This window comes from Aedes aegypti, chromosome 2, assembly GCF_002204515.2.
Source record: "Aedes aegypti strain LVP_AGWG chromosome 2, AaegL5.0 Primary Assembly, whole genome shotgun sequence".
Lineage (NCBI taxonomy): Eukaryota > Metazoa > Arthropoda > Insecta > Diptera > Culicidae > Aedes > Aedes aegypti.
Window position 1 is genome coordinate 468,064,899 of NC_035108.1, and position 20,521 is coordinate 468,085,419.

Genomic DNA, 20,521 nt, shown 5'->3' on the forward strand with positions numbered 1-20,521 from the left:
ATGGCCCTAATGCAAAGCTCGAGGATTGCTTTATCTTATATCATAAAGCTATCATGAAGAGTATTGCATAATACTAAGGCCTGACAGGAGCCTTGAGCCTGAAAAGGACACATTTTGATGATCTACGGAAGCGCAATCTCCAGCGAATTTGGTCTTCTGAACGATTTCTTTAAAACAAAACCTCAGTCTATATACGGATAGCCGAGAATAGCAGAATTCAGTAGCTGGTATCCCTGTATTCCTTCCTGAATTTCGGTAAATACCGATATGTGTATAAACACAAGCAAATAATCAACAATCAATTTCCAGTATTCTGTATGGCTATCCAGTGCCCGACATTACACCGCCTCATGAATTATTAATTTATTTATATTATCGCACCAAAAGCATCGTAAGTCAAGCAGAGTGAGTAAAATATCCTACTTCGTGTGTCTACGATAGTGTCTTACCGTCTGACTTACAGGAATTTTCGAAGCCCACCCGGAGCTCGCAGCTTTGTTCTGGTCTATCGGTTGCTTTACTTCGTCGAACACTTGGAAGCTCGGTTTCCTGTGAGTGTTAAGCATCGACAATATTTTGCTTTTATTGTGATTAATGACGGCAATTGTCCCTACCTCTTATACTCCTCGAATGAACCGCCATCCACCTGGAAGCTAGGATACTTCTTCGAACGAGTCGACGTTGGCGACGCGGAACCACTTCCGGCCTCGATCCAGTCCACGTCGGCACCGAACATGATGACGGAACTGGATCGACACGAGGGAACCTTCAGCGCATACTCCACGCTGCCATCTGGACCGATGAACGGAAGCTGCTTCCGGGCCAATCTTGCCTTGACGGCTGCTATCAGATGGTTTCCGTCGGGACGCTGAGCAACCGAAGAACACACCACGTCTAGGACCAGTTTAGGCGAGCTGATTTGGCCTAATACTGCTAGCACATCGAGCGCTCCCTGTGAAGATGAATTGATGGCATTAGTCAGATGTAGGTGGGGAACATCCGGTTGAAGACGCTTACATGTCGGACTCGCTTTTTCCGGTCCACTGCAGCCTCGGTGGCTCTTGCAATCAGCGTCTTGATGTCAAAGTACGTGCTGGGAAATGTCATCAGTGCAAACAGAACCATTTGCAGTGCATTCTCACGAAACTGTAAGAAGTTAAAGCATAAATGGCAAATAAATTGTATTACATATGATTGAGAGCATTTGTAGATGCTGGCGTGAAACGGTGTAATATACTTAAAATTTGAAGTTCAAAATGTCATTAAATTAGCAAAAAATGTACTTTCTCCGTACAGGGTCTGGAAATGTTTTACATCCTGTCTTCATCGCCTCAATATCTTTTTTATTTAAAATATTGCCACGTAAATCAAAAATTCCCCATCGGTCCACTTCAGGCCTCCTTCTGACTCATTTTTGCATCAGACAGGACTCTCGATTTATCACCAAAAATAAGGATTCTTATGAGACGCAAAACGTCTGATATTCACTTTAAGTGAATACCCCTATTATCAGTCATTGTGGATTATGAGTATACCAAAGTATGGTTAATGATTATGATTAATGATTGAACTTCAATTTTAGGCGATTATTGATAATGATTGATGATTAAACTCAGTATGATTAGTATGTTTATACCTTACGTGCCTAATGTCTAATTTGATCAAAATTTTCTATTTCAAAATATTTTTTTTTTCAATTCTTCTTTTAATTTAACATTTGATAATTAAACGAAAAATAATTCTGAAAGCTACTCAATTTGGATTCTTTTCCTTAATCATACACACTTAGGCTGTAAACCGTTTCACCAATTCATTTAACTTTTAGTTAATACTTAACATTTCGATAGTTATTTCCCCCTCAAATGGTTAAATTGAACCTCGCGTTCGACCCATTTGAGCTTTGACAGTTGAGTAGTTTTTTCAGAACAAATTTGACAGATGGTTAGTTATTCTCAAAATCACGGGAGCAGAAAATAAACTTCATAGTGTCAAGTTTAACCATGCTCCAGAGCATGATTATTATTAACCGAAGGGGAAATAACTATCAAGCTGTCAAATTTTAACTAAAAATTAAACGAATCGGTGGAACGGTTCACACCCTTAGATTTTTTCAAGAGCTCGGCTGTGCGAATCTCGGTTTCCCGATTTTAACCGAGACGCAGCTAACAAATTTTCCGGTTGCTTAGCAACGAATCACGATTTACTGATACTCGGCTTTTATTTGCCGAGAGATCCCAGCACATTTGTTTGCCGTCTATTCGGCTGTACGGATCTCGGTTAAAATTAGCCGAGATTCGTCATTCTGAATTAAGTGGGTAAGTAATGCCAATCATTTTCAAGAGCCTAATGCATCAGTCACAGGATTCAAGGTGTTCAAGGTACATATCTCCAAAATTGTTTAATTATTGTTTTTATGATCAATCATTAATGGTTAAATGCCTGAAAGCGTGCACTAAACGCTTTGAAATATGCAAATGATTGGTTATACACTAGATAATGAAGAAAATTACTCATAAATAACATACAATCCTATATAACTTTCTTTTGAACTTCGTTATGGCAAATCGTTATTAATTGCTCTGATTCAATAGTCCCCGGGGCAGAAGAGCATTTGCATTGTTAAACTTAGTTTGCGACACATCAAACTTCATGATTTTTTAAAACAAGTTTTACAAGGATATTTCAAGCGTTATTGAATAACTTGAACACATGTCCGTTTGTTCCGGATCGCCGATTTCTCGAGGGAAGTGGTCACTATGTTGGTGATTCTGAAACCTAGCTTTTGACACATCAATGTTCATGTCTTTACAAAGTTTGCAAAATAATATAAATGATCCGAAAACTAGTGCTATGTATTTGTTGAATATTGCTCAATATTTGATTGATTATATGTTCGAATTGTGATTTAGATTATGATTATTGAATAAAATTACCGATATTTATGACTGTGATCAATGATTATTGATTAAAACATATTATTTCAATGATTATGATTAATGATTGATGTATTAACTCTTATTGTTTGTGATTAATGAGTTACACTTTTGATTAATCATAAAAATAAATCATGATTAAATTTACGAATAATCATTAACGCTCTTGTTCCTCATAAGTTCCGCTTCCTCATTGTAACTTTACTCTCAGAGACTTTTGACGCATAGTCGGCTGATTTTAAGATTGTAAGCTCACTTCCCTCGACTTATTTTCGATTGATTCTTGATTTCTAACTTACTAGGGACTTATTGTTTACACGCTTATTTCCGCATCTCAATCATTTTTGTTTTATTCAATTTTTTCTTGTCGCACTTTTATATTTCATTACATATATCTTATCGTTTATTCTAAATGTTACTTTAATTCTCGACTCTTGTCCGATACACTTTTCATTCATTTGGGTTTATTCTACGACTGGTGTGAGATGAGAATTCTCGACTCGAGTGAAGTGACTCTCCATTTGATTTGCACGGCGAGTCACTTCACTCGAGTCGAGAATTGTCACCTCGCTATACGACACCGACAATTCTCACCTCACGCTAGTCGTAGAATAAACCCAATTCTCTATTCACTTCTAACTTATTTTCTTTTTTTTTTTTGTTTCTCATCGTTCATTTGCCTTACGCATGAATTATTATCGACTCAATCAGGTGCGGGATTTTCCACCTGTGTTGTACAACATGCAACAGCTGCTCACTGAAGTGTTAACCCACTGCCGACTTATTTTCGTTGCACAACAAAAGTTCAGTGTGATAAATCTTCTTCTGTAACTTCGGAGCACATGCTCTATATGACTCCTTATCCTGCAATTTTTTTTTCTAAAACTTTTCTAGGATTCTTCTAGAAATGCCTGCAGAAAACTCAAAAGCTTTAAGGTGAAACAGTTTAGAATCGCTTTCTAAGATTGCACTGAAACTTCAAAGGCACAAATCTCGTGAAGAAACCATCTAACAGTCCAGTGCCTTTGAAAACGTGAGTAGGTGCACAAGTCGGCCATCTTTGGATTCTGAGATGTTGCACCTTAAGACCGTTCAAAAAATTCTTAAAGAATATCGTCTATTGTATTGATAGCATAGCTAAAAGAAATTTCAAAATCAAAGCGTGTTCTTTGAACAATGGACGGCACTTTTACGACATTATTGACGTAAGTACAGTACGACTCTGACACTACCTGGTTATGATAAATCTGTGATTGAAACGTTTGATCGTTGTTAATGATCGGTACCAAATACCAACCTGTCCAAAAGGACCGAAGAACAAAACTTCGAAAAAAAAAAGAAATAGAAGAAAACGAAATTTCTTGATTCTCTTTTGGAAGAAAAAATCATTCATGATGTGCCAAACGTTATTCATAGCATATTTAATCGACCCCGATGTGAAAAAAGAAGTCTTGCAAACAATGTTGAAAATACACCGTATTCGACGTTTTGTCCCTTCGACGTATTGGATTCGACGTTTTGCCTTTCGACGTTTTCTACTTCAACACTTTGTCCCTAAACCAAAGACCAGAGAGCTCCAGGTGGCGATCGGAGTAAGCTAGGTCCTCCGCACAGTGGTTTAAAACCCAAAAAACACGATCATCAGCTTTTTCAGTATCAAAGAGTGAAAATATTGCCATACTATATTCGACAAAGTTAATGCATATGTTAAGCAGCAACTTTTGACATTTACAAATTTTTGATTAATTTACTCATAGGTTATACAAAATTTTTATTTTCTCAGTTTGTCGTTAAAATTATTTGGTGTCTTCGACAAAGTTGTTGGAATTGTTAAATGAAGAAAACTTGTCGAAGACACTTTAACTCTATCTATTAAAATAAACAATTTATAGCGATTTTCATATAAAAACCACTTCAAAAGTACAAATACTCACTTAACTTTTTTCGTAGCGATTTTCATGGCTGACAATGTTCTAGGACTATGTTTATATTTTCAAAATACAAAACTTTGCTGAACATACCAAGACAATATCTTCATTTTTTCTATGAGTTATAAGCATTTTATTGTGGAAAATTCACCTTTTTCACACTAATATATCTCGAAAAGTTGCAAAAAGTTGCAAACAAAATTACATGCATTAGAAAGGCCAACATCTGTAGTATGTTTTCCAGTTGGACTCATCCGTGTCTTCGCGTGTCTTTGTCACCTATGAGTCAACTTAAGTTTGTTATATTGCTTTATATTTGCTGCAATCTGAACCGCTGTTTATCATTGTAGTTAACGAACCTACAGCCTGCTTTGATTGCTATTTGACAAGGTGATTTATAATTGGAAGCAATGAAATGCTATCTAAAAGGACATATTTCTGCTAGCACATGATGTCACTACTGAAATACCATAGATTTCCAAAAAAGTTATCTATTGTCTATTAGTATTTCGTTACGATTTGGAATTATCTCCACCATTTAGTTTCTTTGAAGTTGTTCCACTAACATACTTTTTCAATTAACGCTTATTTGCCATCCTATTTTTTAAAAATGTTACAATTTATACCGCAGCAAGCTTTCAACGGACACAATTAATATCCTTTGATCTGGTTTTAGATATTACAAAATGACGTATTTCAGTGCCACTGAACTGTCCTTTGATGCTCATATAAGACATTAATCAGACGGTCAAAATTTATAAGATTGCAATAGTAAAACCAACCACATAAACTTCTCTGACGTGTGGTACAACAATGCTTACTAATTCTGCAAAACACATACCCCGTTGAATCCATACTTCCTTCAATTTAGAAGTTTGGAAGAATTGGCATAGCGTACATGGTCGTTGGAAGTTCTAAAACCCTTTTGTATATAAAAAAACAGACAAATAGTGGGAAATGCAAGAGTGTATCTTCTTAATCGCATGCTAGAGTCGTCGTATCTGGTGATGGTGACGAGCTTAAGAAAAGTGACAGTGATGTTTTTAGTATCGCTTTTAGTACAGCTTTAGTATCGAATGAAGCGAACATGAAGAAACTTGATTATTCAGGTGAGGAGGGAACTGAGTGAACTAAATTTGGATGTTTCTATTTAGTACACTTGAGTAAGAATAATTAATTGAATAATATGAATTAGTTTCGGCGATTGCAAAGTACACATCGACACGTAAAGAAATTGTACGGTAAGAACTACCATTTGAGAGGGATCACTTGAGCTCTCGCACCAACAATTTTCCAGACTAGAAAAGCGATTGATGAAATGTATTCCTGTCAAATGTACCAGTTAACTATTAACGCAGTAAATTGTTCTAAAATACCATGGTAGTTTAAGGAATGGGCATAGTCAGCTTCAATAGTAATATTTACCAATGATTTTTTCCCGTGTACATATGTAACATATAAACTACCAAGATGAACAGAATAATAACTTTTTGTTCAAAACCCTCGAACTCGTCATACTTAAAGCTTTGAATGATGGTTATCTCAACTATGCGTTATGAAGCGCTAGTTATAAATAGTGCTCAGATACACATAATCAATACTTCTTCTTCTTTTTTTCTTCTTTTCTGGCGTTACGTCCCCACTGGGACAGAGCCTGCTTCTCAGCTTAGTGTTCTTATGAGCACTTCCACAGTTATTAACTGAGAGCTTACTATGCCAATGACCATTTTTGCATGCGTATATCGTGAGGCAGGTACGAAATTACTCTATGCCCTGGGAAGTCGAGAAAATTTCTAACCCGAAAAGATCCTCGACCGGTGGGATTCGAACCCACGACCCTCAGCTTGATGTTGGATGAATAGCTGCGCGTTTACCGCTCCGGCTATCTGGGCCCCCTAATACTTATAAGTACAAATATTCAAATTTTCAATTGGCAGAAAAGTGGAAAAGACACGCGAAGACACGGATGAGTTCACTTGGAAAACATAGTACAGATGTTGGCCTTTCTAATGCATGTAATTTTGTTTGCAACTTTTTGCAACTTTTCGAGACATATTAGTGTAAAAAAGGTGAATTTTCCACAATAAAATGCTTATAACTCATAGAAAAAATGAAGATATTGTCTTGGTATGTTCAGCAAAGTTTTGTATTTTGAAAATATAAACATAGTCCTAGAACATTGTAAGCCATGAAAATCGCTACGAAAAAAGTTAAGTGAGTATTTGTACTTTTGAAGTGGTTTTTATATGAAAATCGCTATAAATTGTTTATATTAATAGATAGAGTTAAAGTGTCTTCGACAAGTTTTCTTCATTTAACAATTCCAACAACTTTGTCGAAGACACCAAATGCTTTTAACGACAAACAGAGAAAATAAAATCTTTATATAACTTATTAGTAAATTTATCAAAAATTTGTAAATGTCAAAAGTTGCTGCTTAACATATGCATTAACTTTGCCGAATATAGTATGGCAATATTTTCACTCTTTGATACTGAAAAAGCTGATGATCGAGTTTTTTTTAGTTTTAAACCACTGTGGTCCGTCGGGAACTAGATCGAGTAGAGCGGGCGTAGCGTTGTATCGGTAATAAGTCGCCGGGGCACCTGAAAACCGGAAGTCATCCTCCAACCGTAATTACAGAACCGACATTGGCACTTGACCGACCAACATCGAGTCGGAGTAGGCTGAGTCCATCGCCGGGATTTAGCTGAGTAATTCGTGAAGCAGCACCGGCAAATGGTCGTCGGAGCGCCTGTGAACCTGAAGTTTCCCTCCACCGGAATTGATGGACCGCAGGACCGCATGGCATCTGAACGGCCAGCTTCGGAGTAGGCTAAGTCCACCGTCGGTGACTAGTTGAGTAGATCGGTGGGATGCTTCCCACCAACGGAATCGCAGGACCGACCTTGACATCTGAGAGGATAGCATCGGTTTGGGAGATCGCCGCCGAGGAAATCTTCGTCGGAGTAGGATAGATTCACTGCCGGGGCTACTCTGAGTAGTACGGTGGGTATCACCGGCTTGAATCGTCGGAGTGCTAGTGAACCGGAAGTCATCCTCCAACCGAAATCGTTGGACCGACTTCGGTATTCTAGCTGCCAGTATCGAAGCATGAAGAAGCGCGTAGCCGGAGTAGGCTAGATCCACCGTCCGGGACTAGGCCGAGTAGCATCGATCGTCACAAACCAGTTTTGGGACGTCGGGGCGCCAGTGATCCGAAAGTCATCCTCCAACCGGAATCGCTGGACCGATCTCGGCATCCAACTGGTCAACCAGGAGAGCTCGAACAGCAGCAGCGGAGAACGAGTCGTCGTAGAGCAACGTAATGCACATGAGCGTCCAGTAGAAGATCAACAGAGCTCTGACGCAAGGCCAGCCCAAGGGATGCATATCGCACAAAAAGCTGTCCAAAGCCCTGGCGAGATCTTCAACCGCCAATTGGGCAAAACAAGTAGTCGTAGAGACACCGTAAAAATGTCGTAGTGAGCAGCGTTTTTGACGACATTAAGCTCCAACAACGAAGTAGCTGAACAGGCTGAGACTGACGTGCATGAGTACAGCCCTCCACGGATGAAGTTGCGTAATGTAGTTCTGGGGGAGATCGAGACACAGGGGCAGTAGGGAAAGTTTTTGAGTGGTTAAGCACGCCTAACGCGAGTCCCACACCGTGCCAATACACAACAGGCCAGGGTTTCGAAGCTTTTTTGTACCCTACTAAAAATAAAAAAATAAATAAAAAAAACGTACGGACCAAGGCCACATTTGTACGACCTTGCGTGATTAAGCAAGATATCGCCATTGCATCTCATGGAATCGTTACAGGAAGAGGATTTGCTTGTTTAAGTCCCCTGCTGGAGAACACTAAAGCAACCAGCAATTTCGCAGGTAAGATCGCTGAACGGAGTTGAAAGAACGAATATTTCGACTAGAAGTATAGAAAGTTTATGAAGCAGAAGAACGCAGTGTAAACAGCAATGCTACAGCAAGTGTTTGGCAGAACGTTGAACGATATGAATGCTGCCTGTCCAATAAAAAATGTGAGCTGCTGATTGTGTTACATTTCCCGAATGCCGCAGTTAAAAAAGATGTCAGAATAATGACGGGGTGGTGAACTAGAAACAACGATAAGCAACGAAAGGAAGGAGATGTGTGCCAGAAATATCGAGCACAGTAAAACTCTTAAGAGCTCCCAATTAAATAAAGAAGGGTACATATCACATGATCGGTACGTTCACCACATGTAAATATATGAAGTTATTACAATTATGAGTACCAAAAACTTTTAGGGCAAATGAGCTAGTCGGGGATAGACCTGTGCGCCGAAATTATATCAATCGGCGGCGGCGTCAGTGTGTTTTTGCACCGGCGGCAGCGGCGTCATCGGCGTCACGCCGTTGACAGTTTTCGGCGGCGGCGTACATCGGCGTGGGGATAATTTAACAGAAAAAAAAAATCAATAAAATAAATGATGAAATTTTGGGTGTACGTATGGTTCAAATACCGTAAATTTTGTCATTTCTCATATCTTTCTTACAATCCTTATGGTTAATCTACCGGCAGCATTGTTTTTATACCACAATGAAAAAATAAATAATTTGTTATAGTTTTTTTGTTTTTTCGTTTTTTTTTTGCACCGGTTATTCATCGGTTCTGAAAAGCTCTTCTGTTTTAAGAATCCATTTATTTTTAATTTTTTTTATTAATATCATTCCAAACATTACATTAGTTTCTTATATCTACGGATTATGTGTTAGGTAACACTATCATCCCAATTGCGCAAAACTAAATTAAGCTACTATTACTACTATTCACAATTTGTTAACAACACATTACATTTCATTGGCCGCACCAGTTCAGAATTTTACAGGTGCATTCAATTCATCTGCTTATGAGATAAAACAAAACACTTAGAATCTGTCTTAATTTTGATCACTGGTCATTTGGTTCTAGAGATATTCCGGATTTGAGCGACTGACTCGTAGCCATTACCCACGTAATTGAAAGTTATAGAATGTTCTCATTTCCGATTATTTGTTTGTCAAAACAATATTTTGATAAAAGTCTGTTGTGAAAAAATGAAGCTAATCGGTTCAACCGATTTGAGCTTAATAAGCATTTTTAAAATAGAAGTGTTTTTTTTTTGATTTGATAAAGTGTAAAAGTAACGAAAGCAAAAAATATATTGCGGTTTAAATATTGTTGTGGCGAAAATTGAAAAATTGAATCTGCTTATAGAGGAGTAAAATAGAGTTCTGTCAAGCTATTTTGGTAAGGATTCAATGGTGCCCCAAAGACGTTGATACTTTAAACACTTGTAAAACTACCATATCCACGTTTGTGCTGACATTTATTACCAAACCTTAATACTCAAGCTTTTATGAACTCAGTTTCGTAGAATTTTACTGCGTTTTTTTAGAAAAAATATTTGTAGCCATTTTCTTTGATTCATTTCTATAAAATCTCTAAGAAAATTACAGCTTCGAGAAATATCCACATTTTATTTTCTTTGAACAGAAAACATGTACAAAATCTTACTATAATTGATGACGAAGCTGTATAGATCATAAATTCAAGTAAGTTTAAAGTTTAAACGTTAATAAAAATAAATAATGAGTACCTATTTATGTATCCCAGTTTTTTTTTCCTTGGGATTCCTAGAAAAATCTTAAAAGGAAATCCTGAAGCAAACTTGAAAAAGATGCTGGTAAAATACCTATGAGGATTTCTACCCGAGAAATCAACGAAATCAACGGAGAACACTAGGAAATATCTGGGGAGATTCTTGAAGTTTGCTCTTGAATAATATCTGCCGAATTTGTTTGAGGAACTCTTGCATGAACTTGGAGGAACTCTTGGAGAAATTTGTTGGGATATTTTCTAGGTAAAACTGCTTCAATAGGGTAAATTATGTATTTTGGACAGGCTAAGCATATGTCTGGAAACGGCGAGCGATTAACTGCATTAGATACTAATATTTTATTAAGTTTTGTTACTGATATGCTTAATGTCTCATTGTACTTTGAGTTTCTGAAGAGAAAAAGTTTACAAACTGTAGCATTAGCTTCCAAAATAGCGTTTTTAGGCGGCCTGTCTGTTATACATTTCGGACATCAGATATACATTTTGGACACCTTCATGCAAATATAATTTGGACAGGGGCGTTATCTCAATATCCATACAATTGTTTCATAGGAAGACGGTCATATCATGAAGTTTTTAGAGTTTACATGTGACGTATGCATTTTTTCGCTCATTGGATGTGTAAATTAGTGATAATCAATAATTTCATTCAATGCTAGCGAATATCATCAGATCGACGAAAAACTCCTGCAAATATGCATGCATGCGTCATTCCAATGTGTTTCATCAGATGACCAAATTATATCAACTGAAGAAAAACCGTAATCTATTTTGGACATCTCCTAATTTATACCTTATATTCTCATGTTAAGATTTTAGATGAACTTAGCTTCAATTTTAGACATATTTTAACATATTGCCACTTTTGAACTTTTTATGAATGCCTATTCTGAGCGCTATTATTATTAAATGCAATGTTCATGAATTGTATATCCTCTTGCATTCGTAGGTTTCACACATGTTCTGTTGGTACAATTTACAATTTTGATATTTTTGAAGCCAATTTAGAGTTGGTATGAAAATGGTCATCATTAATAAGTAGCATAGTGTGTTGATAATGCAATGCATGATTTCCCATACATATATTCCTCACCATCTCAATGGAAATGAGCATAGAACGACCAGCTTGTCCAAATTATATGCATGTCCAAGTTATATACGTTACCCTAATCTCTGAATAAAAAAAATAGAAATAGTTCCTTAAAAGATGGACGGAAGAACTTGGATAAATATTTCTCAGGAACCCGTGCATCGATACATGGAGATTTTAAGTCATGGAACAGATATCCTTTGGAATAATGTTTTCAAGGATCATCATATAATTAGTCAATTCTATGAATCGATGACTAGTCATGGAGCTTTGACTGTAGTTCATTATAGTCATTTTTTGAAATTTTTCATGTGGTGACATAGGCGACACGCATTTTAGAGCAGTAGTTCCTAACTTTCTTGAAGCTGCGACCTTCTTAGAAATTGAGCAAACATTTTGCGACCTCTGAAAGTGCATGATATCGAAACGAATAATTATGAAAACTTTCAAACGATTCAATTGTTCAATCACTTTTTATAAAAACTATTATTTCATGAAGAAATAATCGAGGAAAGGGATCATGCACAAACTACAACACGCTCCAAGGGGAGGGAGGGGGTTAAGCTAAGCGTGACAAGCCTTACAAAAAAATTGAGTTCTCATATAAAAAGCGTGACAAGATAGGTGGCCGAAAAAGTTGAAAATTAGCGTGACATAATTTGTGTACCATTCCAAAAGAGAGGATTAATTATCAAACAACGGATATCCTTGGCAACATCAAAGATAATGCAAGAATTCTTCCGACTGTTTATTAAGTCCACTCAGAATATTTACGTTACTTTACTTTATCATTAAAAAAGAACTAAAAATCAGTTAGTTGAGAAGATTGCTCAACGAAAAACAATCGCCATTATTATTATTTATTTACCATTATTTTGGTACACTTAAAATTTGCTCCAGTATCCACGAAGTTCTCAAGAAATTTTCCTTAGATAGGTAAGAAATCCATCAAGCTTTCCCGCTGAAAGCTGCTTTGAATACTTTAAGAAACTTTTCTTCTGAGGAGCTTGCTAACGGAGGTTGGGAGAAGATTCCGTAAGGAATCCTTAACAAATCTTGTCGAAAATCTTATGAAAAAATCTGTTGGTTGAAGCATTGCAGAATCTTCCCTCCACAAATGCTTCAAATAAATTCTTATCATGATTTTATCAGGAAACAAGCGTATTTTGCCAATATTTAAGTCTAAAATATTCCAGAAATTTCCAAATGATTCAAAAAAAAAAATCACTATAAAAATCCGTTCAAAAATTCTGGATCATTGTTTGAGCGACTTAACAAGGAAAAGGGTAGATAAATGGTATGAGTCAATGAGGTATCCTCGGAAAAATTCCAGAGATATGTGAACGAATACTTAAACTGTTTCTTGGAGAAATCCCTGACGAAATGTTTGTTAGAATCCGTGAAGAAACTTTTAGAATAATCTTTTGGGAAATTTATAAAGATTTTCAGACGAGGATTTCGTTCCACATAAATTTTTTGAATAAATTCAACTATCAAATATTGAAGTAAACGTTGAATGAATATTTGGAGAAATTTGAAAAAAAGGAAAATATCCTTTGCATAATCACTAAAAAAATCTCTGAAGGAATATCAAGATGAATTCTTTGACTTCTAGATGAACCTCTAGAGGCACGTATGAAATAATACATGGAAAAGCTCTCGGAGTGATTATTAGATAATTGCATACAGAAAATCCTATATTTCTGAAAAAAAAAAAACACTGGAGAGTTTTTGGAGAAGTTATCGCATGTTTGTTTGTTTTTTAAGAATCCTTAATTTTCTGGGGAAACGTTCTGAGGAATTTTTCAAAATATTATAAAGCAATTCATGGAGAAACCGTTGAAGGAATCGTAACAAAACATATCGGAGTAAGCATTTCTTGGAAAAAGTTCCTGGATAGAAACTCGGGGAAATTCATAGAATAATTTTTGGCGTAGCTCCTGCAAAAATTCCTTCACAAACATTTACATTTTTTAGAGCATATGTTTAGGGAAATCTTGGGTGAGCCGGCAAAAATAGAACCTTTTGAAATTCCTCGAGGAACCTCAGAAGAACTATATCTTTGGAAAAAGTCCTGATGGATTTCCTGGAATCAATTTTGAATAAATCCACATGTACAGAACATTAATTCCTGAAGAAACTCTAGAAGGTAAGAATCTGAAAGGATTTTCGATGGAATCCGTCGAAGAATTCTTGTAGAGTTCACTTGATAATTTTGTGAAGAAATCTCGACGCATTTATGTATGATTTCCCGTAAAATTTCTACTTATTTCTTAAGGTATTTTCAAAATATTTTTAATTTGTTTTAGCTGAAATATTTTATCGGCGTGAAAATACAAAATCAGCGGCGTAATGTTGATCGGCGTATGGCACGCCGCCGATGCCTCAATCGGCGTCAGCGTGACGTAAAATGAGTCGGCGGCGGCGGCGTGGCGCGGCGGCGCACAGGTCTAGTCGGGGAAACGGGGTATTCCGAGAATTGGCGTTCGAGGAAACGGCATTAGGGCAAAGGTAGTACAATTTACGAAATGTGCAGGGATAAAGGGCCCTTTTTTCTGGATGGACGTGTGTTGATTGAAAAGTGGAAGCAGTACTACGATGAACATCTAAATGGCGCTGAGGGCACACTAAGGCACTACTAAGTCGGAGTGTTGGATAATAGTATCCAATTAGCTCCTATTTTGCGTGAAGATTTTGTGCAACGCTTCATTTTTTTCGAATACTGTCTTCGTTAACACAGAGGTGATGAACTTCCGTGTCTGTTGTTCAACATTGTGTTAAAGGTGATCTTGTGGGGAATAGGTTACGCAGGGCACAACAGCTGAGATATTATTATCACAACAATCCGTTATTTTTGTGCGCCTAGCTGAAGACATGGATATTACCGATAGAATATTTGAAACGGTGGCAGATAAGTAAACTATCTTCCATCTGTACTGCAAAGCTACAAAAGAAGGTGTCTGGCGTGGGCTCCAAAAGAACCTGCGTTCGAATAATACTCGTATCAGTACTAAATGTACCATGTACAAAAAGCTAAAACAACCAAAAGTCCTTTACAAGCATGGAACGTGAACTATGCTTGAGGAGTACTTGAAACTGATGAGTGAGTCCGCTTTCTTAGTACCCAGATTTGAGTTATGCGAAGAGTCCCTGACCATGTAGATCGTTTTACTGGTTTCAAAGCCTCTATGAAGTTGAACTCACTCTCAACTTATTCATTAATATTAACTCGTGATAAACACTTACTTCTCTCAAAATCATTTAAGTAGGTAGCCGTATTTGTAAAAATTGTTTTCTCTTCGTCGATTTTCCCTTTTAACCAGTATACGAAATCAAATCGATTCACGTAACATTTTACGGTGCAGGTTGAGTCAAAATCCAGAATTCTTAGGTAATTTAAGATTACGTTATCGATCAATACTCAACAGTCTCATAAGTAGGGTACTCACTTTTGAACTTTTGGCATGTAGGAACTCATCGGATAGCAGCCGCTGAACAATGGCGGCCGTTGGCAGACGTTGCATGAGGGCCTTCGCCACGTTGTTGCTTCCGGGACCACCCTGGCGACACAAGCCGGTCATAATTTGTCCCACCCGGTCCTCGAGGTTCTCCAACGGAAGACGTGATATAAGATTGACTAGCATCCGCACCTTATCGTCGATTATGTCCGGATTGCGCTCCGAAGAGAGCAGAGTTCGTAGAAGAGATTCCAAATACGGTTGAACCTTAGCCAGATTGTCGGACGACTTGAGTGATTCTTCAATGGCACAAAATCCTTGGGAACGTATTCGCCAGTCCTGCAACGAAGGAACAACCATGTGGGATAGTGTCATTGTTATGTAATTCTCACATAAACATAGCTAACGGAAGATACATGAATAGCAAATGAGCTTGGGCATAAATTAACACTTTGAAAGCGTGACAGCTTTCCACACGCGGTAGGAAGCTATTAATTAGACTCACATTTCTCATCTCCGATGTGCTTTAACTCTTTCAGACAAGTAACCACAAGCTGACTCGAATAGTTGGTATGAACTGAACACCGGTAGGAGCTTTCTTCTTCACCGGGCAACTTTTCCCATAAACATCGTAGTTACTACACAGTTTAAAGTTTTCCACTCGCTTGCTTCATTGCTCTATGAAAATCCTTAAATTTTCTTGCGCGACGAATCACGAACAGTAAATATCCTTCCAGAAGCCTAAACTGAACTGACACTATCTACCCTTGTGTTGCGTTCGTTCCGTAGAAAAAAAAAAGTTTCCCAGACGATACGTGCGCCGCTTCGTAAGCCAAATTAAAGACTGTCGATTGGGAAAACCCAAACGTAGTAAAAGCTTGCGTCCTCCTTGGGCGCCTCACAGCCGATCGAGATTCGAACCACATCGAGTGCGGAGGGCAATGTCTTCTAGGGGGGAGAATAAAAATCGAGACTAATTTGGCGCGTTGACACCGTTTTCCGTTCGGAGCTTTCTATTCAGAAGGGGCGCTAAGTAGATCACCTTTAATTAGTGGACCCCTTAAGATATGAGAACGCCGGAAAGTCGAACAGTCGGCGCTATGTATTATAGCTGCCCAACATTTTTGTTTGTCATTTTAGGAAAATGAGATGGATGTAGGCAACCGAATTCAATAGTATGCCGAAGAACCTCAAATGTGCAAGAACTAGCGAAGTTGGGTGAGAGTGTTGAGAATGACACCCACAAGAATTGGTGTAATAATGGCTGTCGTCACGCACGCAAGCCAATGCTTAACATATTTTACTGCGATTTTAACCAGTGTTCTAGATTTCTTTGCGCCTTAAATCGTCTGGTTGGTTCTAGTGATGTTTGTTTTTTTGGATTTGTCAGAATTGAGGTGAAGTTCTTTGGGTCAAATGCGAAATGCGATTAATGTTATAGTTGCGATTTTTACGGCATTCGAAGTACTCTTAAAAGAAATCAATATGTTCGCTTTTTCGCGTACCAAAGTAAAACAGTTACACAAAGACAACTGTGCAAAATTTCAGCTCGATCGGTGAAACTATATTTTAGCGCCAGCCGTTCAAAGTTTGTATGGTATTTACTATGGGAAATCTTACTTTTGCAAAGAAAAATCGCCAGAGGTCGCCCATTGTCCTCTATAAATATTTTGAACACAGATCTCAATAGAGATTCCTACGGTGAACAACATTGCCGCAGACCGCAAAGCAATCCGATGTTTGTGAAAAAAGTTATTAAGCATAGACTATTTGAAAATTTAGCCTTATTTTGTTATTATTGTTATTCCTTTAAGTAATGATCAAAGTTGCCTTGCCAATAGGTTTTCATTGAATAACTTTTTTTCACAAGTTTCGGATTGTTTCGCGGTCTTCGGTAATATTCTTCATAATAAAATACCTATCTAGGTCTGTGTTCATAATTTTTATAAAGGTCAATGGGCGACCTCTAACGATTTTTCTTTGTAAAAGTAAGTTTTCTCATAGTAAATCCCATACAAACTTTGAATGGCTGGCGCTAAAATATAGTTTCTCCGATCAAGCTGAAATTTTGCACAGTTATTATGGGACCTAAATGCTATCCAAAAAGTGGACTGGAGCGAGAATCAAAATTTTGTCTTACACTACTACACATTTGAAGGCGGCAACGGTGGTAGGTCATTTGGCATAAAGTCGTTTGGCATAAAGCCGTTTGGCATAAAGTCGTTTGACATAATGGTCATTTGGCATAAAGTCGTTTGGCATAATGGTCGTTTGGCATAAAGTCGTTTGGCATAATGGTCGTGTGGCATAATAGTCGTTTGGCATAATGAGTCTCAAATCAAGCATTTCTTAAAATAACATTCGTTTTTACGTTTCTATCGAATCTTTTCGATGACATCAGGCTTGTTGTGGAGTCAATTGATACAAAATGTCACTTTGTTCAACAATCATATGCTCTTGAATAAACTTATGCATATAAGGAAAGTTATTGCCAAGAGTATTTTATTATTTATCCAGAATTTACCCTTCTTTCAAATATTAATTCTTCTTTTGAGTTTGGAATAATTTATTGCACCGATGATTTTGATATGTTTAGCACAAATTTACCCTTGTTTTAAATGTTCTATTTCTTCTAAATATGATGTAACCATAATTATTTTATACCTATAACTGTTGATTTAAAATTTCAATAAATTTCACCTTCTTTTATGCATAGGCTGTTCTCTGGAGCTATATATTTTAGATACGTGTTTGTTCCCAACTGACAAAAGGGCGGCAATCGATAACATTGATCTGCTTAAGTTATCAGCGAAAATCCATCACCACTTTTCGGGGAAACGAGTCATTCGGGAAAATGACATACGGGGAAGCCATGAACTGTTATAACTGTGCGTTGTATTCCTGAGATGGAGGGGGAGGTGGTTGGGCTTGAGTGTTGCACATGGGATCCGACAGTTTCGATCTCGGTGGGCCGCAATTCAAGTTTCGGTGAAATGATTCGCACTCACTCACTCACTCATTTCATTTCACCGAAACTTGAATTGTGGCTCTCTGGGATCGAAATTGATCGATTTTGTGTGCAGTACTCAAGCTTAACCATCTGCTTTTCTATCTTAGGAGGATAGAGCATGGTTGTAGTAGTTCGTGGCTTCGTAGTTCGGAAAACGTTATTTTCGGGGAAATGAGTCTGAACAACACTGGTCGTTAGAATAGTAATTATTTTAGAACCTGCCAATATTCAACATATTTCTTTCGAGAGTGGACAGTGTTTTTATGTACACCTCCAAAATTAAAATTTATATTGAATCGTTCAAATTTTGCCATTTCAGTTATGCTGTGAGAAGATTTTTTTGCGCTAGAGCCTTAAACATTTCAAACGAAACATAATCTGCTCTTGTATATAGGCTATTTTCGCATTATGCTGCAATAATAGATCTTTGGATAAGAGCTTTTCATATTTTGCAAAAAATATTTTCCCTTCTTTTACCAAGTAATTTTTATCAAGTGTTACGTCCAAACTGGGACAGAGCTTGCAGCGAAATATTCTTTGAGTGTTCCCTTTATTAATAACTGCGAATTTTCTTTGCCATTTCACTATTTTCAAATATGTTTATCGCAACAAGCTCAAGGATACTCTATGTTCTGGGATGTGAAGAAAAATATTATTCCGAAAAGATCTTCCACCAGCACCGTTACGAGTTTTATTTAGTTAAACTCTTCAATGTCACTACAATTATTGACATCCATAGCTTTGAATATCTCTGAACAACCTCACCGCTTATTGAGAACCTACGCAATTTTTTTGCTATGGGTTCGGTGAAATGAATGAATTGTCTTTATTATCGAGACTTTCAGCCCTTGGCTGGTTCGTCTCTTCCTGGGTTCGGTGGTGTTGAACTCGGTAAAAGCTACGAAAATGGCAATATTCATTCTAAGTCAATCATTATGCCAAACGGCTATTATGCCAAACGACCATTATGCCAAACGTCCTTATGTCAAACGACCTTATGCCAAACGGGGTACAATCGGCGGCAACGGTTGGTTCGAAGATGGCGGTTGACTTGAGATTTGAACAAGAATTATCACAGGTATAACTCTGAAATTTTTTCAAACTTTTCTGGGAATTTCTTACTTCTTTCGCCTGTTCCAGTTTTTCGTTGATTTTTACGAAGCTAGTTAATGCAGCAGAAACTATTGCTCGTGCTCTTGAACAGAAATCATGGACGAAACCCAAGCGAAATCGATATAAAAATCAGTGAATGAGCTTCAGAATTTTCTTGAAAAATTAGAAACCTTTTATAGGCCTCTGCACTGTTATGATTTCGTATGGGATTTTGACGTTTACTGGCCTTGTTGTTTACTAATTTCATGAAGGAGGAAAAGAGAGAGACAGCTTTTCGTGCAGAGCCCCATGGTCTTTGGAGTAATTACTGAGGTTATCCTTAAGGCGAAGTAGGCCGTCATTGAAATTTGTACGCGCCGTTGATGATTGTTGCCAATTCATCTCACTACTTGGAATCAAAGAAAATCAGTTGGTTTTGCACTGACACTATCAAGACTGAGTTTTATCACTTTGAAATGCAAGCTGAAAAGTCATCATTGTTGCCAAAACGAATGACGGGCTACTTAGCCTTAAACTTCCTTAGCCGACTAGTTAGAGTCCGCGGCTACAAAGCAAAGCCGTGCTGAAGGTATCAGGGTTCTATTCCCGGTCGGTCAAGGATCTTTTCGTAATGGAAATTTCCTTGACTTCCCTGGGCATAGAGTATCTTCGTACCTGCCACATACGAATGCGAAAATAGCAACTTTGGCAAAGAAAGCTCGCAGTTAATAACTGTGGAAGGACTAAGCTGAGGAGCAAGCTCTGTCCCAGTTTGGACGTCATACCAAGAAGAAGAAGAAGAATCATAAAACATTTCGTAGTTAAATCTTAGGGTATTTTAAATTAATTTCTTGGAGAAAATCCTATAGAAGGTTTTTGGAAAATCAATAAAGGAATTCTAACTTAACCGTATCAGTTGCCTACGGTAAAACAAGCAGTAACACTTCAAAAAATATATCATAGAAAAATGTCTGACTGAATTCTTTGAACGAAATCTAAAAAAGCACTTATCTTCTGATTCTTGTTTTAATTGTTTTTGATTTCTTGGTTTCTGTATAGTCTGTTTTTGTTGTATCTGTAAGAATTCTCAAGAAAGTGGCTGGAGAGAGATGTCGCGCGATTCTTCGATCCAGAGAAGTAAATTCCCGGGAAACGGGAAAAAATTCCCATTTCCCGCAAATTCCCAGCATCCCGGGAAATTCTAAAAAGCTTTATACGCGCAGCAAATTAGATGCATTTTTTAAAGCTCCGTATTCTTCGCTATATTTTATTCCAGTGATTCTGTTAAGTTCGTTATATTAGCTATTAAATATTTAACTTGGTTGTTATTTTTCCTCAAAATTCATATTGGATTAATTTGAAAAACA

At 37.4% G+C, this 20,521-nt stretch overlaps 1 protein-coding gene across 2 annotated transcripts in view; it reads right to left on the reverse strand.

Moving 5' to 3' along the window:
* Positions 1–20,521, reverse strand: part of LOC5568085 — a 78,342-nt gene that overhangs the window by 33,254 nt on the left and 24,567 nt on the right. The window contains exons 2-5 of one of the 2 annotated variants that reach the window (XM_021848288.1): positions 15,044–15,391; positions 1,018–1,146; positions 615–952; positions 462–549 (exon numbers count right to left, since the gene is read on the reverse strand). In XM_021848288.1, coding sequence (XP_021703980.1) covers positions 462–549; positions 615–952; positions 1,018–1,146; positions 15,044–15,391 — 903 coding nt within the window. Of the gene's footprint in view, positions 1–449; positions 550–614; positions 953–1,017; positions 1,147–15,043; positions 15,392–20,521 lie in introns of both variants that reach the window. The other variant, XM_021848287.1, reaches the window with a different exon arrangement.